We start from the raw sequence: 26,611 nt of genomic DNA, 5'->3' as shown, positions 1-26,611 counted from the left end.
TGCAAAAAGGATTACTTATCTAAGTCTAAATATGCAGGAAATCATAACTCAACTAGTTAGAAAAAAGTGCTGTTATAAGCACATTTAATAAAACTCATTGACTAGACACACTGACATTTCTGAACTGAAATGTTTTACATCAAATTTGCAATTAAGGAATGGTGTTTTGTATTCAAAGTGCAAAGGAATTGAACAAGGAAAACAGTGAATTCAAATTGCTTGGAGTGAATACTTCTAGACTGATTTTGGCTGTGGAGTGTTCATTACCTTGCAAGAACAAGATGTCTTATCACTCAACAGTGCATAGGTGCATAATAATTCCATTGTTGAGAATGGATCTTGATTCAAACCATTGTCACATTTACAGAAACTGACTCTGGTACAAACAGCAAGATACAATACACAATTAGTCATACTTCATAAAATTGTAATAGAAAAGCAATTGCAAGTAATATTAGCAAACTGATCTGAAGATCCCTTGACATTCATTGCATGAGAACATGCAGATGTCGACAGTAACTTTTTATGTTGTCTCTATTGGGCAATTCTTTGTGGCAATGAACACTCCTCATTCTACTGCATGTAAGATAGCTCATAGTGTACAGCTAAATCATGCACATGCATTAAGGAATGTAGGACTGAAACCATGCCTATAATTTTCATATTCAGTATTCCTGCTCAAGCAATTTCAAACACATCACAAATCCAGTTATCTCCCTTCACTATCAAGTTATCTCCCTTACATAACACTATCTTCAAAGTCATCAAAGTAAAATCTAAAAAGATTGATATATTTCAAATGAAAAATATTTATTTCATGATTTGTTATAAAACAGGAGGAAAGAGGGATATATGTCAAAGGTAGGGCACTGTGAAAAAGTAAGGGTTAAATGCAAAATAGGTCTGGGGTGCTTTCAACAATAATGGAAATCCATTTAAGCAACAGTGGGTTTTTTTTTAAATTGTTTAAAAGATGTTTTGCAGAGGACAGTTGTCGTCATTCACAGCTTCTGAGATTATCAAAGTTGATCATGATAATATTGTAAGAGGGGTGTGTTAAGCTCATTTTTATGCATCTTCCAGAGGCAAGGGAGTTAACTGATTCTAAGCTGCAATAATGGAGATATATTTTGGCTGGACTGACAAGTCTGTACATAGTCCAATCCAAATCGCTTGACGAAATAGAAATCTGGTTCATAAGCAACACGAATCTCAACATGCAGATTTCGGTTGACTGCAGGATTTGGAAAGAATATGTATAGAAAGATGTTTACTGTCAACTGGGTGTCAACATATATTTTGCAAATCTTTTCATGTTTCTAAGAAAGGTGCTCAATTGATGTCATGCACTTCGTGAGGAAAGGCACGTTTTATCAATCTGATCGTCTTGACTGGGTGCCACCATTTTGTTTGAAGCAAATGCAAGTGATATGAGAGGTAGAATCTGATTTGTCAAAAGGAGGGGCAAAAAAATAACATAACTCGCAATAGACGCTGGTGGCGCTATGATCGAGCCAAGAAAATCCAGCCTAGTTTGAAGTTAACTCCCTTGCCTCGGGAAGATGTTTTAATGTGTGACGTTCATCAACTCCTTGTTTTTAAGAATTCAATATTATGAAACTCAATACTCTTAAAAACAATCACGCCAAAACAGCACTTACAATTTAAAGAGTTGGAACTTTTGAAAAGAGATATTTTTAATACTGATTAATAATAATTATTAACCTTTACTGAGCAATTGATTTAAATGGAATTTTGCAATGGTGCGATTGTTTAAAACATCTTATGCATTGTCCAAAACTACTTTGGAAATATTGAAAGAAACAACATACAGCAGCATAACATATTGCATTCCAATCCTAAATGTGCAAATTCCATTACTATGGTGCAACAAAACATTATGCAGAAAGCACATTCTCCATTTGTGCGTTTCATATAAATTATTCTCACAAGAATTACTCGCAAAATATGGTTCAAGTACGAAACTGTCAGTAATTCTGGGGAAGGCTTACAGCCATGCAAACCTTCATACCTTGAATACCATATTCAACAGAGGAGTTGAACAGGGGAGCGCTCTTCCCCTTTTCCTATACAATCACTATGCCTGTATTTTTGTGTTTTTACTGAATGAGAGTGCCAAGTGCATGCATCTACATTCTACATCATGCCGTTGTGTGGTTCTGCAGAATGTTGCTTCATAATAGCAGTTTGAGGCATCAGCAACGTGAAAGATATGTTCTACAACATATAACACTTCAATGAATCATATGTCTGATATCAAAGAGGCTGAAGTAACCAATGCCTACTGACTGCAGACAGGGGTATCTCTTCCCAGAGGAAATGTTGTTTTTTCTTTGTGAGGACTTACTGCCAAGTGAACTTTTGTGCCACAACAGATTTCATACTTTAAAATAATTATTGAAAAAAACCTAATATGATGGTAAGAAGTTAGAAATTACACCCAAAATAAAAATAAAATTCCGAAGTCAAGTTTACATTTAAAAAAAAATAAATTAATGACCTCACAAGATGTATTAATTTAGTTTCCAATGAATGTGTGAAGAGGAGAACTTACATAACTGCACTTTGATTTGTCACTTATATTTTGAACATTTATCAAAATTGAAACACAGACCTTTCCTCTTAAATAGAATATTTCATGTCATACTTGTTATCGTTAATTTGTAATCGTATCTTCATTCAAACGTATCCCTAGCTGCTAAAAGAATATTTTGATCTTCTTCTTGTACGTTTTAGTTCAGTTTTTTTTAACAATGGTGATACCTGCAGATATCTGGCCTGAAGTAAAACAGTTTCTTCTACCATGCATGGTTGCTCGCAGTGTAATAAGAAATTGAAAAGGAAGAGAAAGATTGCAGGCAAAAGTACCCTTAGCCGTAGTTGGTGACAAAATACACTAAAGGGTTTGGCATGGGGAGGAAAAAAAGAGAGAATTAATAACATCACATTTGAATTCAATCCTTATGAAAGTACAAATCATGTGACAGTGCAATAATCATAAACTTATTCAATTTTTTTAACATACAATTTGCAACTTGAAAACATCAAAATTCTAATCATCATCACATGGAAGAGAACTGTGACATGATCAGAACTGAACTCAATTTTGAAACACTATTTTCAGAATTCAGATTGGGACCATGTCTCAACCACATACCTTAGCAAAAATAATGACTTGTGTTATATTCTCTCCTGTACAGTAAAAAGGTGGCTATTTCGATTCTTATCTTCTCATTTCTCAAGTGATATGCATAATTTCTGACAGTCATTGGAACAAAGTGTTTTCTCCTATGTGCAAATTAGTCAAAATGACTACTGCAACCAAAAAACCAAAACTGAATAACTAACTGTATCATTTCATACAGCCATCAAAACATCTGAAACATTGTACCCTATTAAAGCCTTTGGGGTCAATGACCTATTCCTCAGCATGTACAAACTGCTGACATTGACATTAGTGAGTGAGTGAGTTGGGTTTAACGCCACTTTTAACAGTATTCCAGTTATATCACGGCGTGTCAGCTTAATGTGGGAGGAAAGCCCGAAGTGGCGCAGGTCTCAGACGTTAACCACTTCGGTGAAACCCACAAGCACGGGTATGGTGCTGACAAACCTAGAAACATAATCGGGACGAACCGGGATTCGAACCCACAATCATAGGTTTCTGGCGTGCCCAAGGGACGCAACTCTGCACGGCGAATCGCGGCGCCTTAGACGACTGGGCCAACCGTGCCCCCGACACTGACATTAACTGCACATGCTGACAACAGAGCCCCTACAGGAATCCCCTGAATACAAGTCTCTGAATTTCTTTACTAGTCAGAAGTCAAGGTGTAATAACCTGTCCGTAGGTAACAATAGTCCACATATTAACAGTAAAATCCTCTAAAAATAATGCCAAAACACAGATATGGGCTCAAAGACTCCAAAGTCTGCGATAGACTGGATAACAGACATTGTTGGATATGAATACAATTAAATAATTCTGAAACCTTGGCATTGAAAAGTTGATTATAGCACTGTCACATCCTGCTGAAACAGAGTGGGTTGATAGTGAGGAGGGGGCAAGTCCTTCTGTGGCACAGCAGAGGCGGCATTTGTAGTGACTGTTAATATATACTGACAATGTGCTGATGACAGTAACACCCATAAGCTGAAATAGGCTTTGTATTGCTTGTGCTAACTTTAACAACATGTGTTGACATAAAAATATTTTTGTTCCAAATCATGTTTTCACACAAAACTTGTCTCTCTTCATCATGTTCATCAATGATGAAATAGAATCTTAAAACCAAACTCTTGCTAAATCCAATTTCGGTCTGCGTCTTAAGCCAAATATTGAAACATGTCTTCCTGAATAGTAACCTCAGCAAATCAAGAAGAAAATTGTACAAAAAGACAAGACTAGAAGATTAAATTTGTTTGCAGAGACTGCCATAAGGAATATTCTCTATTGGTCTAAACACCCTAATAATTTCTGTGTAAACTATGTATGTATTGAAGTCTTTGGTATGCATTGAGAAGTTAGAAACATGCCAAAACATGAAACCTTTATGAATAACAAAAGAACTTGATGTCTTAATATTTTTGTAATATCTAAAACCTGACTTTGTTTAAACAGGTGAATGACAATGTAACACTTTGTGAGTGCTCACAAGATACATATGTACTTGATCCACAACATTGATCCTGTCTTCTACAATGTATCTGTCCCATAACCAATAAAGCTTGGTGGTGTGGAATGGACATCTAGGTACAATATGTAATACACAACATGGATGTATGGGTACTTGACTAACTACACCGCATCCCCCGGAGGGCTCTTTAACACTGCATATAGGATATCCATGTATATATACACATACATTTCCAGTCAAGAAAACATATTTATATCAGAAAATCTTGGAAGGATGTAATGGTGCAATGATACTGTGATACACAGCCCATAAAATTGGTCATTGATGCTGTATTGAATAAGTCGGGTTCCACCAAGGAGCCTACACTGAACATTACATCATAATACACCCTGGATTGATGCATTAAATCAGCACCTGTAAATCATGACACAATAATTTAGATAACAATACATCCATAGGAATTTAGAGAATTTTAATGGTTATTATTGTAGATCCATCAATTGTCGATTGACACATCCAGACTATAACCATAAGCATGTGTACTGGGAAAGTAAGCTATATGCATGGTATATCCTGTATGCATGATATATGTGATATCTAGACAGTCACAGACAGTAGCTAGCTACTGATGGTACAGTCAACGATCTACCTGCTCATTACGAAGTTGCCCACACTGCCGACAGCATTAAGACAGAAATGTGTCTCTTTAATTCTAATACAATTGCAATTTCTGATAATGTATAAGTGAGATGCAAACTTTAGAATCACACAATTGAGTTATGCAAAATAAACATGAACAATAAAAAAAGGAATTTCTCATATTATACCTATGAATCATTTCACTAGTGTTTTCCTACAGAAACGTGTAAAAGCAAGAAGCTTTAAAAACTACAAAGATACAGGTTTTGCTTGTTTAAACAGTGTTCAAACTTTCATGTCTCATGCTGCTGTTTGTGTATGAATGAAACTTAGCTGGGGTTGGTGTGAGCCTACGTGGACTATAACAGTGGTGAGCATGACCTGACTTCATGATAGCATCAGTTCCTTCCTGTGTGCTTTTATTTTGGTGTGTATATAATTGGCACCTATTGTCAAGGCTGGAGCATGCTATTTCAAGGACTGATTTGATATGTGTTGTAGTGGTACTGAAAGTGCTTACGGGATTAGCCATGAAGGACAGTTCATGCTCACACACTCTTAACTGAAATAAAACAGCTCTCATGTGTCAGGTGAGCTTATGTGTTATTTTCAAACCAAGCGAGTGAGTGACTGAGGTTTTATGCCACCTTAAGCAATATTTTTTATTTCATTTTTCTCTACGACCTTACCATGTGTATATGGATCATATATCATGTGTATATGGATCATTTATCATGTGTACCATAAGACTAATACAAGTTTGTTCATAATAATTAGAAGCATCATAATCTATATCAAGGAAATTTAAACTGGTGTGGGAAAAGATAGAAAACTCCGAACTGGAACAGGCAAATCATTTCTATAGAGAAGTAGTAACGAGCAAATGGGATCTTACTTCCTCAGTAATATTGCAGCAGTATCATTGCTACCTCTTATGTGTGGTCTGATCTGATGATGATATTAGTCTGCACTTAATACCTTACTGAGGGCTCTGTTCCACAAAGCAATCTTAGCACTACGACTGTCAAAACTCTTAATTAAGTTTGTTTGTTTGTTGTTTAAGGCCGCACTCAGCAATATTCCAGCAATTTGGCGGCGGTCTGTAAATAATCAAGTCTGGACCAGACAATCTAGTGATTGACATCATGAACATTGATCCACACAATTGGGATCGATGACATGCATCAACCAAGTCAGCGAGCCTGACCACCCGATCCTGTTAGTCACCTCTTACGACAAGCTTAGTCGCTTTTTACGGCAAGTATGGGTTGCTGAAGACCTATTCTACCCCGGATCTGGCACTTAATTAAGTAGGTAAGTGCTAAGATCATGTTGCAAAATAGGGTACAGAACCTGAGTCTAGTCAAATTTCAGTATGGGTCCTGAACTCATGGCATCAGCTTTCAAAAAGCATTTATCTAGCTGAGTATCATATATAATGTGGGTCAGAACAGATTAAAAATATTGAAAATATCAAAAATCATTCTGAATGAAAGTTTTGTTTTGTAGGTCATAAAGCAAGGCTACGAAGCTGGTACCCAAGCCTTGGAGTAGCCATATAAATTTGAACTGACCACTCCTGGAGACTATTTTGCCAAAGAATCTTCCCAGAATGTTACCGAGTTGAAATTGAATCTACAATGCTGGGTTCAAACTAATATATCCATGGTCATCATCAGACCAATCCAACACTATGAATATCATAAATTTATGCTGAAGTGTAGGGGTTACAGCAGTAAATAGAACTTTGTGGAACCCAGCCCCAGTCACTTCCTTGCAAGACCTGATTGCAAGCAGCATCCCTACTACACTACAAGCTGATGACCCCCCAATGATATCCTGTTGACAAGTAAAGGGCAGCTACTGGGCAGGGCCCTTTTCCACAAAGCAATCTTCAGACTACGACTGTCCTAACTCCCATTCTTTAACATAGATTTACGATCGTCGAAGCACTGGGATCACTTAATGGAACAGGACCCTGTTCCATTTGGAGTTTCAGGCAAAACAGGACACTGAAGTTTGTATCTAAGGGTTGATACAGGATGACTAACAGAATGTGATTGTACAATTGTTTTGTCATGATTGTTACATACTTTCTCTGTAAGATATCTCTCGTAATAGCCATGAAATTATCCATAAACATGCAAAAGTAAATTTTCCTGTAACAAATGTGGTTACACCTTGACCTGCTTGATTTCATGGGGAGCTCTTCAGTTTATACATACTACATTTGTGACATCTGAAAGTCAAGAGATGTGTGCACATCCAATTCCCTTTATCTGATTGTAAGACACTGATGTCATACTATATCAGTCTTGACTGATATCAAGCCTTGCAGGTTCTCCTTATCATGCATCATATGAAAATAACTTCAGATCCATCCACTCGACGCAACTTTCTCCATCACCAGTTTCAAAAACACACAAACTCACTGTCAACCTACCTTTGACATGTTTCAAGGAAAAGCAACTTTTATTTCATCTTACTCAGCAATTATCTCTTGCTCCCAATAAGATCATGGGGAAAAGCACACTGTGCCGCAGCGGCTATACTCAGCTTTTTGCAGCAAAAGTTACTGCCATGAAATGTTTGTCTTAAAATTCCAGCCTTTTCTACTTACAAATCCCATACATAGATCAAATGTGACATCTTGTCATGATAAGCAGGCTGTATATAACATTTGGTCTCAACCATGGGTGCTACCATATGCATTTAATAGACCTAAAACCAAACATGCAGTTCATATGACATGGATAAAAAAAAGTCAGATAAGTTTCTTATAAAAAGTACTTCAAATAAAACTAATATGTACCAAATGTAATATTTACCAAGTGTGAGAGACAGTACTAAAATCATGATATTTTTGGAATTTGTACCCAGAGGAATGACCACAAATAATTTCTAATATAAGTTCAAATCAGCTGACTGCAATTTCTCCATTTTCTTCTTTGGATTTATTTACAGAAAAGGCTGGATGTTTAAGAAGCAAGAATATACAATTAAACAACAATATTGTTCGCAATGTTACAGAATACAAAAAGTTAGAAAGCAACCAAACCCCAAATACAAGTAAAACAAAAACTTACCAACAATGATAATGATTATCACTAGAATAATAGTTATAAGAATAGCCCACATCTGGAAAAGCAAGATAATGGTAATGTGACAGAAAAGTGAAAGAGACATAACGGCACAATTACTATACTAATCACAACAGTCATCAGAAAACTCAGATGCAAGTGGGACAAACTACAAGGACTAACATTACAATCTATCTTCCACATATCATGTTTTCACAGATTAAGGGATTTCATTTTCTTGTCCCCTTTCTTACGTCCACTTGTCTGAGACATGCTAAATAAAGGCTAGTCATTTCCTTGTGGACTACCACATTTACCTTTAGGTAGATGGCAATGATGAAGTAATAATTTGTGTGGACTAGCAAAGAAAAGAATTATAAATTTCTAACCCTGATAATGACACTCTTGAATGAGCACGAGCAACAATCGAGGTTTTGGTGAAAATCTCCAATGACGCGCAAAGGGGGACTGGGAACCTTTATTTGTGTGAAATGTCTTAAATATATTTCTTATTATGCTTAATCAAGGACATCCAAAGTGACACTCATTTATTCCCTATTCTTGTGCATAAAATCTGAAAACATGGTATGTGTACAGTAAGTGATTAATCTGCAACTAAGGAGACTGCATAGATGTGCTAACACTTGACAACATCCACAGATCTGGCAGAGGTAAGCACTGCCCCTCACTCACCAATGATTATGATTACAATTACAGCAACAATTGATCCCAGGATTATCAACATCTGAAAGTTGTATACAAATTACAGCATTTATCTTCACACAATGTGTAAAAAGAAACCAAATTTTCCCTTGAAATCTATATAAACAACAGTGAGTGAGTATGGTTTTACGCCGCTTTTAGCAATATTCCAGCTATATCACGGCGGGGGACACCAGAAATGGGCATCACACATTGTACCCATGTCGGGAATCGAACTCGGGTCTTCGGCATGACGAGCGAACGCTTTAACCACTAGGCTACCCGACCGCCCCATATACACAACAGGAATTCTTAAAGTGACATTTAAGAATACATTTCTTATATTAAAAATCCCAAATTGCCTGTTCAGGGCACTTAATATGGAATTCCAGATAAATCCCTGGAAAATATAACCTCCTTTCAGTTCAATGTAACTCTGATTATGCAATAGTTTGGGAGTTAATGCCTAACATCAAAGCCAGCAACACATCTCTCTTCATCACAGAGGCCTGCAAGTGACTGAGTCAGGTTCACACTGCTTTGAACAGTATGTCATTCATAAATCAGTACATCAGCTTAATGTGGGAGGAATGCCTGAAGTGGCCCAGATTGTAGCTGTTTACCACTCTGGTAAAACCAATGAGAATGGATCTAGTGCTGATAAAACAAGGTTTATAATCAAGGCTAATCTAGGATTCATAGCTATGATCAGCCGATCTCGGCACAGCATGGGGACATATTTATCACAATGACACGCTACTCAATGAAACCTTGCTCGTCAAAAATATTTAAGTAGGTCAGGGTAGTTCTTTACCTTACAATTCTTCCACCAATATTTTCGTTTGAGTTTGCCAGCACTAGCTTCAAACTGAGACGCTCCCGCCTGTAGTGCATCTGTAACAAAATGCATCGCAAAATGAGTGGGATACATGTATAATTGGGCCTCCGAACTAGTTTCCAAATGTAATAAACATGAATACACATACAGGTAAATTGATCTTGCTTGTTTTAAAGGCCAGAACAACTGTTAAAAGGCACCACTTCACAACTAGACCTGTATGTGCTGAACATGCTGAAGTGTGTGCTGAAGACATATTGTATGGTTTTCAAGATCGACTCCTGAAATGAGCACAACCCCCATTTTAAGTCAAAGTCAAAGTTTGTTGCCACGATAAATATTTTTTTAAACAATCCCAAACTATCAAAAGGCACCAGTTCACCACTAGACATATCTATGTGCCAAATGTGGTAAAGAACTATTGTATCGTTTCTAAGATCTGCTTCTGAAACAACATCTTGCCCAGAGGGAGGGATGCACAGTTAGGTCCTTGTAATAATCCCAATATCAAAACTGAAAGGGTGATTCACATGCTCAATCTGATCAAAACAACTGCATTAGGATTGAGTATTTTTCTTGAAAAGGATCTTTGGCAAAGCATTTTCAAGATCATGAAATTATTTTCATAAAGATGACAAGAAAAATCTTCTGCATTTAACATTATCTCAATGACATACATTTTTACACAGGCTGTTTTTTTTCTAGAAATGGTGCAACATAAAAATGTTGGAAATCTTTTGCAACAGATGATAAAGTTTGCAGGAGAGTTAACCAAAGAATTAAATCGTGCCCGAGGGGTTTCCAACCTGTGATTTAACTAAAAGTTCTATGGTCCTTTACCTCAGCTATTCTGAACTGGGTACTTCCAGAAGCACAATCGTAAACTGCAAGGTCTCTGTCAAGACTCCTTTCAGAATAACATATATTTTCCCCCATTTAGAATAGCTAAAATTGTTTCACACTTGAGCTTGTAAACACCATGCTTTGAATAAAAATAAAGACATGTTACTCTCCAGGCCAGTCAACTCTTACCAGAAGCAAACAATCATTGGAAGGGAGATAACTTGAAATTTGCCTTGAAGTTGTATACAACTTGTCTTTACAGGTTAAACAGATTTTTTCAAACTATGAAAGAATATATATATATTGTCTTGAGGTCATGTACTTGATATGAGGATTAGTAGTAAAATTGAAAGACTTTTTAAGGTAATATCCATTTTAAAGGCAGAATCTAAATCCAAGGCTTTTCAAGAGACACCTAAAGAGGGGCTTTGGAAGCCTGTGCAAACCCAACTACCGTATTCGACGTAGTAAGCGCCCCGCTCTAATAAACACCTACAGCGATATTTGCTTATATATTGGCAAGTGAACAATCCCAATTAGCACCCCTTCCGATTGATCAATGTACACAAGACTTATTTATTCATGTATAATACACACTCGTGTGTTATATGCACCCTTAATTATGGGCAATTAAATTCTGGAAAAATATATCTGTCATATATAAACAGTCAGGCCGTCAGCATAAACCACAAAATTTATCTTTCAACTGTTTTTTCCACCAAAATATTATTCTAATAAGAGGCCCCTATTTCTAATTTTGAGAGCGCCCTGGGGCCTTATTACGTCAAATACGGTAACTCTGATCTTGTTCGGATGTACTGACATCTAATGACTCCTGGTCTTGATTGATAAGCCAGACATACATACCAGCTCTATCATCCAGCTCAGCTATTTTGGAATCTCTCTCCAGCACCTTGTCTACATTCACTCGCATAATATCCACAACCTGAAAAAATAAACCCAGCATCTTGAAATAATTTTGAGTGAATTACAGTTAATAAAGCTGACAATTTATGATTCTTGTTGACACAAAGCTTCATAAAGATAAGTAACAGTAATAGTAATTGCCAGCTATAGCATGCACATTAAGGCAAAATTCCAGCATTCTCACACCAGCCTGCAAATAATATTTGATCCCATATCCTCAGGGCACAATGAGATGGAATCAACCAAGTCTGCCCACTCGGGCTATTTAGCAGGGTTAGACGCCATTGGTCATATCCAACTTGTCCACAGATAATTTCAGACACATGGTTTATGTAAAATATCTCGTTCTCTTCAGTCCCTCCAGTCCCTCTAGACTATGATCCCAGATTTAGTTGCTTCTAATGAAAATAAGAGGTCGCTAGAAATCTATTCTGTACTGGATTCCCCATGGGTCTTAAACAGATGTTGATTTTATATCTCAAAAATACATTTAGCAGCTCTGGTATCAATTATGACAGGATTGACTTGGTATCGGATGTTGTATTAATCAAAATGCCCTGCTTTTGACCAGTATGAGTGAGTGAGTCAAAGAACCTTGCAATGGATCCAATTTTTAGCCAGGGAAACTGGGGACCCATTCTTACCTGGGACTACTGCTGGGGGTATATAGGAGTGAGTGAGTGAGTGAGTGAGTGAGTGAGTGAGTGAGTGAGTGAGTGAGTGAGTGAGTGAGTGAGTGAGTGAGTGAGTGAGTGAGTGAGTGAGTGAGTAATTACGCCACCCTTAGCAATATTCCAGCACGGGAAGGGACATCCAAAATGGGCTTCACACATTGTACCAATGTGGGGAACGGAACCAGTATGGTGAGTGAGTGAGTTTGATTTTAAGCCGCTTTTAGCAATAGTCCACCAATATCACAGCAGGGACACCAGAAATGGGCTTCACACATTGTACCCATGTCGGGTATCAAACTTGTATTTTGGGATGACCAGTGATCGCTTAACCACTAGGCTACCCGACCGCCCCGGATCCAGTATGGTGAATCTGCTAGCATTGATGCCATACCTCATCCACCTGAGCTTGAGTCTGTTGCAGCCTCTTGCTCTGCTCCCGAGGGGGGCCGCCGGGTCCACCTGACCTGAAACAACACAGTGCACAATCAACAATCTGGTAGTTGCTACCACAGAACCATGGACAGTGCCATGAAGAGAAACAGAAGTTCTAAATATCTACCTCAGCAACATGATCATAAAATCTCAACCTCAGCGTCATTATGATCAAGCTACAATAGTAATAAGATTTATTCATGGGTAAAACACATCAATATCAGAACATGTATTCAAGTATTCTAGTTCTATAATTAACATTTCAATTCATAATGCAAACATCTTGTAAACTCCATAATGTCTACCAGCCCATGGGGAATTTTGCCATTGAGAGTATACTGATGATAATTTGTATTGTTGTTAAGTGGATGTCATAAATACAATGAATTATTTCAGTGAATATTTTTGTGGCATCATGTTTTTATGCCTTCTGGTTACTTGGTATTAAATGGGAACACATATGTATGAGATGCAACCATTGGTCTATTATTACACTTATCAACAACTATATATATCGGCAAAAAAGTTTCGAAAATGCAAAATGTGCATGAAAAAGTTAAACAATCTGCAAAACAAGTGCATATGTTCATAGAAAGACAACTATCTGTTCACACAAATGCAACTTACCACATCCATGTATGTCTGTATAAGTATGTTTATCAAGAACTAATATGTGCAATAATGTAAGTATATGCATATGCCAAAGCCCATAGGATAAATATGTTCTACCGGTAACAGGATTTTCTCACCAATCTAAAGGAATATTTCAGATCAATCATTTATACTCAAATATATTCAAGTTAAAAGAAATTCCTAAAAACCGGTCTTAAATTTCAGAGATCTCACTTCACATATCTCAGGATGAAAATACTGTATTCCATGTATATTTATTGCCACTCTCAAAATGTAAATGTTTGTATCAATCAATAAAAGACCTCATATGATACTTGCTTCAAGTTACAATGTAATGAATATATTGTTTGCACTGATACTTCTTCAATGCACCGTTTCAGTCCTAATCTCAACTACACCAGGGCAGCAGCCTGAAAATCAGCGAATGATGACCAGCAAACTCCATGGCTGTTCTCATAAAGAACAAGGTGGTTTTAAAAATGCGTTCAAGATTATTTCACTCATATAGCACCATGCATGCATGCGTGTGTGGCAGTTTGTTTTACTCCAGACGTATGGCGGTTTAAAAATGATAACACACTTAGAAACCAGTAAAGCAGTTAAACATGGACACTCAATCAGACAGTCAGGGTCAAACAGTCCTTGTTTAACCTCTTAATGCTGAACGTCAGGCAAGGTAACAACAAGTAACATCTTTTGGTATGACGTGGCCATGGATCAGACCACTGACCTCCCGCTCCCTGTGCAGTTGCTCTTTCCACGAGGCAACGAAGGCAGCCTGTTTTTCAATGAATCTTGACTGGACACACCAGTGGCTGATAGCACAAAGAACAATCCATGCCATAGAAATACCATGACACACAATCATTGTTGCAACCATCAAATCCTCATTTTGGGTGTCATTTACGACTCATGGAGACCTATTTTGCGCTGGTCTCTACACAGGGACTTAATGATCTGCCTTGAGCTTTTAAAAATGCAAGGCGATTAATCCACATCGCATAACAAACTTGCCATATGTCACTTCATTTAATTCCCTTAATAAATTTAAATGCAATAAAACAGTTGAATAACAGTAGTTTCACATGAGAATTGTCATTCCTTTATAACAATAACTTGTTGGAATGACAGCAAATATCCCTGACTCAGTATTACAAGTGTTGAAAGACAATGGTAACAGTCCTATACAAATGAGTCATTCCTGACCCACATCATCAGCCAGAAAAGACCCCGCTCATCACAACTTCTAAAAACTTCATGCAGATAAGAAAATGAAAAAGCACATACATGTCACTCTAAAAGGGCAGACTGCTACAAACATCCAAAAAGGCAATATGACAAATCTTGATGTGTGTCATTCACAGATTTGGTTGGAAAGTGATATACGCATCTGCCAGCTATTATTGCTTCTGGGTTGATATTCAGGCCATATAATCTGATGACGCCGAGCACCGATTGGCTTGGGCTTAGCTTGGGTCCTCCCTTAATGGAGCCATTAGAAGTGTCATTATCTTCACTTACAGTTAAATGTTCAAAATGTCATGGCCTCCATCAACAAATTATTTCTTCTCTTTTTTTCATAATGATGAATTATAAATAAATCATGCTGTAATTTAACCAAATTTTAACCACATGAGCAATAAGCATCTTTCAGCCAATCATTACTTTCCATGAAACGTGCATAATGAATGAACACCTTGCAAATAAAAACTCATTGTTAACATAATGCTGTTAACAATTGGACACCAATTCAAAGGCCATATCAGGGATTTACCTGGGTTATTTATCTTGGTGGCAAGGGGACTAAAGCCTTTAATTGAAAAGGCCCATTGAACATGATATGGCGGGGGACACCAGAAATGGGCTTCACACATTGTACCCATGTCGGGAATCGAACCCGGGTCTTCAGAGTAACAAGCAAACGCTTTTACCACTAGCCTAACAACTAAGATAATTAATATTTTCAAACATCTATGATCTTCAACAAAAGCTAATATTACACATGGTCATGTGAAATGAATCACAAACGTGAATATTATTAATTATATATGTAATGAATAGCTCTACATGATGCTAGTGTTACCACAGGTGTCACAAAGCATATATTGCATTCACCTCAAGCAGTGTCATATTGACACCAGAGCTCTCATTGGAATAACCGAACTACTGCCATCAGATAGAGTGAGCGAATGAATGTCGTCTATTATCATGATTATGTAGCCAGGAATACTCAAGCCTTATACTACCAACTGATATAATAGAGTCTGGACCAGGTAAACAAGTGATTATGAGCAGTGACCCAAGCCATCACGTCACAATGTCACACCATCAGCAGACGATCAGATTGACATGTGCCATAACTTTCACTCATGTCCATAACTCACAACAAGTCAATCTGCTCTTCCTCTGCTGATTGGTTGCCATGGAGATGTGCCGTCAGTTATGAGCATGAGTACAAGTTATGGCACATCTTACTGGTTACCTTTATCAAATCAAGATAGTCTTTTACCTTTCATAAGTTGAAATAATTTTTGAATAGCATTAATCACTGTTGTACTGAACTCTTACTTTAGGCTCCACCGTGATATTGCTGGTAAATTACTGACTGCATAGGTAAGGGAGAATTCACTCACTCTCACTTCAAAAACTCCTCGTTACTGACATATTTATAAAATAATTTCAAATTTTACACTGTAGTGTTTGCAATCAGGGATCTATTCTAGCCCAAAATCTCCACATTGGTCACCTTCATAACCTGAGAGTAAAGATATTATCCAGAATCACAGTGAGTGAATACTATTTTACGTCCCAAGTCAGGAACAGTCCTGCCAAATATAACAGTGTGAAGTGGCCAGACAAACCAATGGTTGATAGCATGACCAACGATTCACTTTATCGTGGTACAATGACACACTATCAGCCAGTCAAACTGTTATCATCCAATGCAGATTTTAATCGGCACAAAAATCAGCGATCATTTGCATGCTGCTGCACTGACCTGCATTGTGATACTGGCATGACCTGCTCAAAGAACACCCACTATAGACATAAAGGTCTTCACTGCAGGTAATGACACCGTAGCCACACTTAACTATCAAGTAACATCTAATTGAATAGGTTGCATATGAAGTACTCAACCTCATGAGGAAAATTACACAAATCTTTGTAAAGTGCAAAAGGCATGACCCATAAGTGCCATTTGAGCCATGCAATCAACTGCAAAGTGACGCTACGCTATTGGCAATTAGAATCACACCAATCAAGATTGTTGGAGAGAAATATCAAGCTGAAAATACAACTTACTCCATGGAGGCACTTTAAAATAAAATCAAAACATATTGTAACATAGAAATCAGCTTTGGAAGACAGTTTCTGAGAGGATATATGTAGTTAATTTGTTTTTCCAGCACAGTGTCTTAATTGGTTTACAGATGAACTGGTTCAAAAGTTTGTAGAGAAAAACATCCTGATTGCCATAATATTTCAGAGAAAAGATTAAAGATATCAGTGCTAGAAACTAACCCTTTTAGTCAACTCGTCCTTATGATGATAAAATATTATGGCAAACCCCTAAAAAATGTCAAATTTCTACTTATCCTAATGATACCTTATTAACTGTTGGGCTGTTTGGCAAGGGCTTCAGTACTAATGCCAATTTTTATCGCTGCAAACAAACTATTCATCTGCACAACCAAATTATATCTTATGAAGTAACAAATTGCCTGTTAATATTTCTGTTTTTGAAAGCATTTAGTTTTGATCTTGATTGTTCTTTAACAGTGTTAGAATTTGGCACTAGTCCTGTTGTAATTGCCAAACTGCCCAATAGTTAAGGTATGACAAGGATTAGTTTGCCATTTGCCATTTCAAGGGTTTTGCTATATGTTATATTATAAGGATTAAAAAAATGTACTAAAAGTGTTTCTACCGCTGTCTTTAAACTTACACCACTCATGAAAATGACAGGCAATGACAGAATGACATTTAACTACAAATAATATATTAAACGTCATGATTAAATACAAAATACCGGACAAATTATTTCATCAACAAATGAGCTTCATGTAACAATATACAGAACGTGCAGACTCTAAACAGAGAACATCCACAGAGTGCTTATCTTCAATAGTTTGTGCCCAGAGAAACAGAGCGCTACTGGACTGACCAACAACACATTGGCTGACAGCCTGAGCCTAATAATCAGATTTCAGTCCATCTGCAGTGAATGAGGGGGTGAGTGGGGTTTAATGTTACATCAGTTACAAAGTAGACAAAAAGTTTAAGGCAAACAACCTCTTTATTTTTCTGTAATCATGACATTTCGGGATAGATCATTATACCGTTGTCAAGATAGTCTTGCTTGACAACGGCACAAGGATGAATGCTAAAGCGTCACTATTACAGAATAATAAAGAAGTTATACATAATTTTTTTTGTCTCCTTAGTCATCTGTCAACTAAGAAATACCTATAAAAAAATCAAGTGTCAGGTACATCTTGGAGGAATGACCACAGTGACATTAGTCATAGGTATTTATCACATTGGTGAAACCCTAAAGCTCAGGTATTGAACTTAAAGACCAAGTCTCAGATTCAAACCAAATCAGCTTATCATGCCACATGGTCTTCAATTACTCTCCTCTGACACTGTTTACAAGCTAAGGACTGCTGAGAAACAGAGTGATTATCTTGATATTGTGCTTCTTTGGATAATGAAATTGACTAGGCAAAAAAAGCAAGCTTGTTTAAAATGAAACCGCTTCAAACATTATTTCTGCTCAATTCTGAAAGCTCAATATATATGATCTGAGAGCTTCCTTTCAAGTAGGTTTACATGATGTATATGACATGTATGATGGACAATTTTTCTCAAATGGATTTGAGTTATATTGCTACACTTAAGACAACTTGGTGCAAGGTAACCATGGTCTGACTAATAATAATCATGAAATTTCAGTTTGGCAAATCAGATTCCATAATCGATAATAGCCAATACACGAAAACTTCATCTAAAGTAACACTTTTTTATTTCTTGGTTTACGGATTTCAAACCCATTTCAAAAGTGAGGCAAGCTAATTTTTAAAAAAAAGAAGAAAAAAAGCCTTTCACATTTTTTTCACTTGAATTTTGTCCTAAAAAGTTAGGTAGGTGTGAAAAAAAATATCCTGGAGTAAAAAAAGTAAAATAAGATTACTGCTGTGACACCAAATTCGAAGAGACTCTTGTGTGATAGATGAAGCCAACATTTATCAAGGAAATTATCTGCTTGTAAAACACCTTTGCTGTTACATGTTTGGCCATACACTATTTGAAAGGTCTAGGTTATCCTATTGTTTATAAATATAAAAGTTATGTGTATTACATTATTTAAATAATTTATTAACAACTTAAATAAAAATAATGTAAGCTAAAACATTCATAACATTCACATAGTCCAGATTAAGGACCATTGAAGTGAAAATTTAACGATTTTCGGAAAATATAAGATTTCATAAAATCCACTTACCTATTCCTTCCTGCCATGTCAGTATACATTAAAATAACTTACATTGTTTCACCGACATAATCTGCTACAAGCTTTGTGATTGGTCAAATTTAAGCAGCCAATCAAATTACAGCATTGGTAATTTTCAGACTTTAGCTAAATGTTTCAGTTAAATCATGTTTTTCTGAACGTTTTTAAGCATGAAATCGCTATCTGTATTAAAAATATGGAACTTTATGGATGTATCATGATATAACATTTAAACTTAGTATAAATGTTATATCATGTCGGGGAGATTGATTCCCGTTACCTTAGGCTAGCATCTATCTAAAAAGCTATGACTGAAACTAGTGATATTTTGTATTTTACGTGATGATATGTATTACTTGCTAAACTATAATTATATGAAATGTTGTATAAATATTACACAATGATATCTTATAAAAGCCTTGCTGTGGATCTTATTATTATATGAAAACTTAGTATAAATGTTCTTTCATGATAGATGCATAGTGTTAGGTTACGAGCTGTAACAAAGATTTCTTATGCATATATTTTGGCATTAAAGACATCATGTCCGAGCCGAGAAATCTAGGCGACGAAAGCCGAGATGTCATTTGATGGACATTACACGCGATGCATGAAAAGATGGAAATAATAACTTAGATGTCAGTTTGGCAATTTTTAGATATCTTTTATTATTTTGTATAATATATTCAAAGATTTGCTTAAAATGTCTTTACTTTGCTGTTTGACATGTTCGATGAGGACCCATTGTCAAAGTGTCTCCAAGAATTTTATTTTCAATATCATTGGGGGAAATAGTGTCAAGTGAATAAATTTTTAATCTATAGATAAAAATTTATAAAATCAAATGGAATACATATTTCAGACATTGTGAAATGTGGCAGATTTAATAAATGAATGATATGACAAGTAGGTTAATAAATTTATAAACTATTTTGAGGTGACTTGGTCGGTCTACCCTCCAGTGTGGGATCGTGGCTTCTTGACCAGCCAACAGTGTTGAAATAGTTAAACCGGTCACCACTCAGCTTTGCGTTGACAAGCTTTGATGGTATAAGAGAAGGAAGCAAGAAATATCAGAGTGACTTCCCTCTGCTTTACACTTGACGAGGAAATTAAATCTTTTTTTGCTTGAACTTTTTGACGAAATGATCGGGGTTAATTAAAAAAAAGGGTAATTTTCATTTTCATTTTTTTTTAACATTTGGACTTTGAAAGAGCAGCGCATCCGTAAACCAAGAAATAAAAAAAGTGTTGCCAGAGAAATTCAAAAACATATTAATTGGTAAACACTGACACAGAAAATACAGAAACTAACATTTGAACATTTGCACAAAATAACATCAATAGGAAATAAAACATCTGACACCAGTTTAATGCTGTACAAATAATAAAATTTACATTTACATAAGGCAGTATATCAATCTTTCTTTTCAGTTAATTCTCACAATATAACCTACAACATATACGGTAACTGTTAACACAAGCAAAATGGCATGCTTATTCAAATAGCCCAAGGCCCTCTTGTACAGAACAGTTTTAACACATGGAGACATCTACCTTGATACAAGATCAAAGCCTCTTGATCGTCTCATGTCAGTTAAAACTACTCTGTGCAAATGGGCACAAATATAACATGAATCTTCCTCCTCCTCAGTTGGTTATGCTGAAGCCATGCAGGTTATGAGAGTAATGAGAAGAAGAGAAGAACACTAACAGATACAACACAAGTGGCCTTTTTATCAACCATTTTCCTGGGGTTCTAACTGTCTCTCATATTTCTCCATTTATCCTTGCCACACAGTTCACACAAGATTCATCTAAATGTTTGTTCTTGATAACTTGATCAATAGTACAAATGATGCTTTTCTTAAAGATCATTTAATGTAAACAATAAGATCAGGGAGCAAAATAACCCTGAAAGAATATGAATATTACCAGCTCAATTTTAAGAAAGTCCTGAAAAGCATTATTAGCGAAGCTGTAAGCAGTCCATGGATATTGTTAAAATAGCCCTGGGCTCCTTTCCACAAAGTAACGTCACTGCTACGACTGCCAAAAGTGTTAAAGTATGGGAATTACGATTGTGTTTATGCAACCCACGCAAGAATATGTCCATGTTGTGTGTGAGAACTAACGCTGTGGCAAGGATGGAATTTCGAAATGGTGAAAGTTTCTCTGCCCAGGGAAGATGACTACTACTACAACAACGGCGACACATGTAGCGTGTACTTACGGTGGCCCCCCTGGCCCGGCTTGGGGGTTCTGTGCTGGTGGTGCAGACCTGATGTGGCAAACAAACCATTGGCATCATACATAATATATTATTAACCAACATACCCTTATGCCTAAAACATAAATGATGTGGTGAAAATTTAAGGTGCAAAAAATGTTTCTTAAAATTTGATTAAGTCAGGATGCTTTGAGAATGATTAATGTTTACATTTTCCTAACTCTTCAGTTCAGTTCAGTCTTTTATGGATTATTCTGTATCTGTTACACAATTTGTAAAACTGGTCAAAACTATTAATTTCCCAGTACATTTCAGAAAACAAATGAAGGGCTTATGTCAGCCATTTTTTATTCAGAGTTGGAAACAACTTTGCACTGGCTAGCACTGACAAAGTAAAAAATATTGTCATGGTCAACATGTTCAAGTAATCTGCAAAATATTTGCAATCTTTTTTTTGGTGTACAATATTACACCTATCTTATGCTATGCTTACTGGTCCAAATTATTACTCGGCATGCTCACTGCTCAGTGGCTATTCCGCCTAAACAGAACCACATCATATTTGTTTTATGCCTGATATCAAGGTAATGTATACTGTCTTCAAAATTAGTTATGAAAGTCATGGGGTCCTTGTCAAAACCCTCGTGGTTAAGGATTGAACATTTAATGATTCCCTAGATCCTAATACTGTATGAGCAAATCTAAAGGACCCCAGAACTCCCTTAATTTTGAACACTGGTATTTGTCGTAGTGAACCATCCTTGATCATTGCTATAAAATCAACTATTTCCTATGAATGAAAATACTGAAGCATTGGCAGCACCATGCTTCTTGATGTCCAAAATCCAGCTATCCCCTTACTCCACCAAAACATTTCAAGAAGATTCTGCAGACAAGCATTGGAGAACATATCACCATATCCTAAAATTAAATTAAAAAAAACAAAAACTTTGTCATGTAGATACTGCAAACAAAAATATAACTACCTTGACAAAAAACTTTCAGATTTTACCCCTTGATGTTAATACTGTAAGTGTTGACAAAAAACATGCTCGAGTCTGTTTTCCTCCTTTTACTTCCTGTCAATAATCACATCGCAAATCAAAATAGGCGCATGCCATATCAAGAGTGTCAAAATTGGTTGAAAAGAAGTGTACAAAATGCAAAAGAAAATCTCCTGAAATGGGTAGGTATTTCAAGGAAATCATCTATTCGTCTTGTTTCGTAAAAGGTAAATATTTGAAAAGGCTAACAATCTGAACCATAAAGATAATTATTCTGAGTCTTTGCTTCAAACTTCAACAATCAGAACATAAAGTTTGCAAAAACTCATTTTCAAAATATAATGTTTGCAACCAATATGTCACTAGAAATTGGTATTGATGCAAAATGCTACAACTGAAATGTAACAAGGAAACAGATTCTTTTGACAATGTTGACTAAATATCAAAGTGAACATAAATTAAACTTCCTGATGTTAGTACTGTTTTGACATGTTTCTTCCCTTTGATCTGTTTCATATCATTTTGTTGTATTCATTATTTATCACGCTAGTTGGTGGACCAAAGTGTGTGTATGTGTCTAAACGCCACACTCAGCAATATTCCAACTATATGATGGCGGCCTGTTAATAATCAAGTTTGGGCCAGACAATCCAATCCTCGATAACCTATTTAACATGATACTTCTCATTGCTGCATGTCCATTAGTGTAACTTAAAATTCCTAAAGTCACTCGTCTGCATCAACGTCACAATAGAAACTAACAATATGCTAAAATAAAACAATGAAAGACAAAATGGTAAATAGGTAAATGGCATGAAAATAACAAAGAAACTGAAAATCAAACCAGTATCATGAAGCCAAAAACATAAACGTAAATAAGTGCAATCGGTCCAAAATTGCTTATATAAAATACTCAGGAAAAGCTGGATAAACGGCCTTAACCTCAACATTAATTATGCATATCAAAAATAGAAATGTCATAAAAATGTAGAGAGAAATTCAAATCTATCTCCTTAACCTGTTGAAATAACAAAGAGAATGATATATGCCTAATGAATGAAGATCTTCAAAAGGAAAGAACATCAAAACCCATATCCTCCAAAAGGTAGGCTCTGCTCATGCAATGCTCAGAGTCATGGCAGAGGGACAAAAATATCAGAGGGGTTCCAACTGACAAATCCAAAGTTTTTACCTTACTTAATATGTTAAAAGGCCAAAGTTTGCCAAATGCTCTGTGCAACTTTGCTAAGACTACCATGGTCTACCAAAGAGTATCTTGATAAGCATTAATAAGTGCAGCAGCAAGTTAATCATTCTTATTTACATATTAAAAAAATTGCATATAAGAAATCTTATTCAAACTGTATTCATTAGATTCAAATAATGATTAGTTAATTTCAACAAAATTAAACATAACTAGTTTTATACACTTGAACATTTCAATGTTTTGATAATTTGTTCCAACATTTGATTCAATAATGCTGATTTTGTTTAAATCAAAGCTGCAGCAGGTACGAATCAAGAGTGATCTCCCTTTGATCACGTTTTCCCCCATGTTCAGTGTCTTCATTTAATATTAATAGCCATACCAAGAATTGTCAGTTGAAAGCCCCCTGATTTAATTTCTCGAAATTATACCTTACTATTACATAGGGATTGTCTTCTGACCTAAACAAGTTGAAAAAAAGACATGTTCACTTCGGTGCTGTTGTTTTAAGAAAATGAGACATCATTCATGTAGATTCTGAGATGTGCAATGCAATATGATTTCATTTTACATGTAAAAACATAATTGGATGACAGTTTTTTTGTCATGAAAACTGTAATAAGGAATAAATGAAAACATACTAAGCAACATAAAGTCTTCTGTCTGATTTCTGAAATAAAATATAATTACAAAGACCTCAAACTCAGTCATACATATACAACGATATATGATATGATATTCACTAAGCTGAAATATGTCATATCAAAAAAATTGATACAACATGTTTTGTCTTTATAATCCTAAGTCCATCATTCAGCCAGATCTTATATAATTGTTGTCTAGAAACAACTCATAAAATGGATTTTGAGAGCAAACTTTCAGACCTATTCTGCAGTACATCATTACATACTTCACAACTTTGACAAATCATTTAATGGGTACACATGAAAATGTATTCCATCCATGGGCTCATTGGCTATGAAAATGGTCACACTAATCACTGCCTAAAAAGCTGAAATTGTACTAATTTCTGTCTCGCAGATATACACCCTCACACCAAGGCCTTTTGAAAAGGATCAATCAATAAGCGACTCACAGCAAAGCTTATGAATCATGCTTCATTATTAAACTTATTTTGTTCTTTTTCAAAATGAAAAGGAGCTGATTGAGTGAGTTGGACAATATGTTGGTTAACGAGTGGTGAACGTTCCTGACTGCTCATGTGAGTTGGAGGGCATGGGTTGCAGCTTGATATTCAGAGATTCATTCCGACCAGTGTCCCCGATTGCATGTTCGAACATTGTCATTGGCCCATCAGAAGCCATACATTCATCATTGCAAAGCTTACATGGTAAGGATGTCATCTGTGGGATGACTCCACGCCCTGCTACATCTGTTCTGCCTAAGGAATGTTTTCTTAAAACTCAAAGAGTTCTTTTAAATATTAAGATATGTCAGGGGTAGACACTATTGGTCAAATCTAGCTTGTCTGGAGCTCATTTAGGACTGGGGGTTTATGGTAAATAAATAGATTTTCTTGAGGAAACAACTAGTCCCTATGGTTTTTCACTCATTTCAGGCTTACAGACAAGCAGCCATGTTTATCCCTGCACGTTGAAGTGGTTCATACAGGCATATATTTGTCGAAATGCACATAGGCTAGGGCAACAGCTTGCTTTGCAAAACATACTACCAGTAACCTTAATCAAAGAACTTATGCTAGCTTTTCTCTTGAGGTGATTTAGATCTTCCCTTTACCCAATGTTTTACACCATAACACATTCATCCAAATTGATACGAGTACTTCCGGTACAAGTGACCATTTACTTGTGAAACTGCAATATATGGCCAGGGGACCACATAAATTATTGCTTGGGAGGGAGGGGGGTATTTGCCTTGACATAGGGTCAATTACCCCAGGGTTCCTGACAAAAGCACTGGAAACACTGTTTAACATGTCATTATTTCACACATACATTTCCTCCTTAAAGAATACTGGTAAAATGACACAGATAACTTATCAATCTCTCTGTTAAGATCTCTTTGTTTACTGCTGCGTGAAAAATAGACTGATATGTTTCTGATGCTACTTATAATAAGGCCAAGTGACGTGGAACTGACAATGGTCCTGAACCAAACAAGAATGCTATGTCGAAATTGTACATGACATATTTTCATTATGAATACACCATTAGCTGACTCGTTTATTGCCACGAAAACAGTGAACGATATGACCTACGTTGTCTTTACATCAAGACAGTCGCAATATTACGAAGCATATCTAAATATTTCGACAGGGCTAATGTTAGGCACTTTACTTGACAACTGGAATCTGACGCAGGCAGTCAAAACGTCTATTTGTATTCTACATACATTTCATAGATTTATCATCATATTAAATTCTTCATTTCAAACATAAATGTCGAAACAATACTGATCTAAATAAGAAAGATTGATGGAGTTATTTGATACCGTCATAAATGATGACAACATGGTCTGTCAAAGCGGAAGCGATGTTCTGCAATCTGTAGCAATGTGCCTCGGCTAATAATATCCTTTTCTTTGGGTTACTGTCGCAATATCAACTCAATGCACGGCTGAATGAAAATAATACTTCAAATGCACTTACATAGTGGCTTATAATTCTAATTTCAATCGTCGATTTGAAGATCTAAAGGAACAACGGGAACCTGCTTCTCAGATGACTGCAGCACAAAGATGGCGGCCAAATGAAGTCTGATGTCATCATCCGGGTCTTTCTGTCATTATCATGTGAGACTTTTCTATATTTACAGGCGAGCCCAACTGTGCTTCATTCACTGAGTAAATTATATTCACTTTCTTATAACTCACATTATCTTTTTATTATTCATAGCTAAAATTACAGTTGATCCATCACGCCAAACAAAAGGGTCTATGAGTCAAATATAGGCCAGAAACCAAGCCTATACCTGTATATTATGGCCTCACTGCCGATATGTAGATAAATAGTCGAATTTTATGTTTGGAATCAACCATATTTTATTGACAACCAAGTACTCGATCCTTTCCTTTTCAAAAATACAAATTATTGATATATCAATACATGTAATGAACAGTATTATTTTCAAAAAAATATGATTGACACAAAAACATGAATTTTAATATTTTAATTGACGGAATATACTAAGCTTTAGCTTTAAAAGGAAGTCGTTGACACTGCCATCTGAGTTTGGATCGCCATATAGAA

The 26,611-nt window shown here is 36.1% G+C and overlaps 1 protein-coding gene across 9 annotated transcripts in view; it reads right to left on the bottom strand.

Moving 5' to 3' along the window:
* The window catches only part of LOC124111202 (vesicle-associated membrane protein 3-like), a 30,415-nt gene extending 4,298 nt beyond the window's left edge, over nt 1–26,117 (bottom strand). Inside the window, exons 1-9 of one of the 9 annotated variants that reach the window (XM_046470836.2) lie at nt 26,012–26,117; nt 23,814–23,843; nt 21,175–21,222; nt 16,730–16,741; nt 12,753–12,825; nt 11,628–11,706; nt 9,894–9,973; nt 9,071–9,122; nt 5,308–5,331 (exon numbers count right to left, since the gene is read on the bottom strand). In XM_046470836.2, the coding sequence (XP_046326792.1) occupies nt 5,315–5,331; nt 9,071–9,122; nt 9,894–9,973; nt 11,628–11,706; nt 12,753–12,825; nt 16,730–16,741; nt 21,175–21,222; nt 23,814–23,843; nt 26,012–26,013 (393 nt within the window). In that variant the 5' untranslated portion in view covers nt 26,014–26,117 and the 3' untranslated portion in view covers nt 5,308–5,314. Of the gene's footprint in view, nt 1–2,889; nt 2,918–5,307; nt 5,332–8,383; nt 8,436–9,070; nt 9,123–9,893; nt 9,974–11,627; nt 11,707–12,752; nt 12,826–16,729; nt 16,742–21,174; nt 21,223–23,813; nt 23,844–26,011 lie in introns of all 9 variants that reach the window. The other 8 variants (XM_046470834.2, XM_046470829.2, XM_046470827.2 and 5 more) reach the window with 8 other exon arrangements.
* Between the last annotated feature and the right edge of the window lie 494 nt (nt 26,118–26,611).

This window comes from Haliotis rufescens, unplaced genomic scaffold, assembly GCF_023055435.1.
Source record: "Haliotis rufescens isolate VD_foot unplaced genomic scaffold, xgHalRufe1.0.p SCAF_13, whole genome shotgun sequence".
Taxonomy (NCBI): domain Eukaryota; kingdom Metazoa; phylum Mollusca; class Gastropoda; order Lepetellida; family Haliotidae; genus Haliotis; species Haliotis rufescens.
Note: the sequence above shows the minus strand (reverse complement) of the source record. Positions and strands in the feature narration are given on the sequence as shown.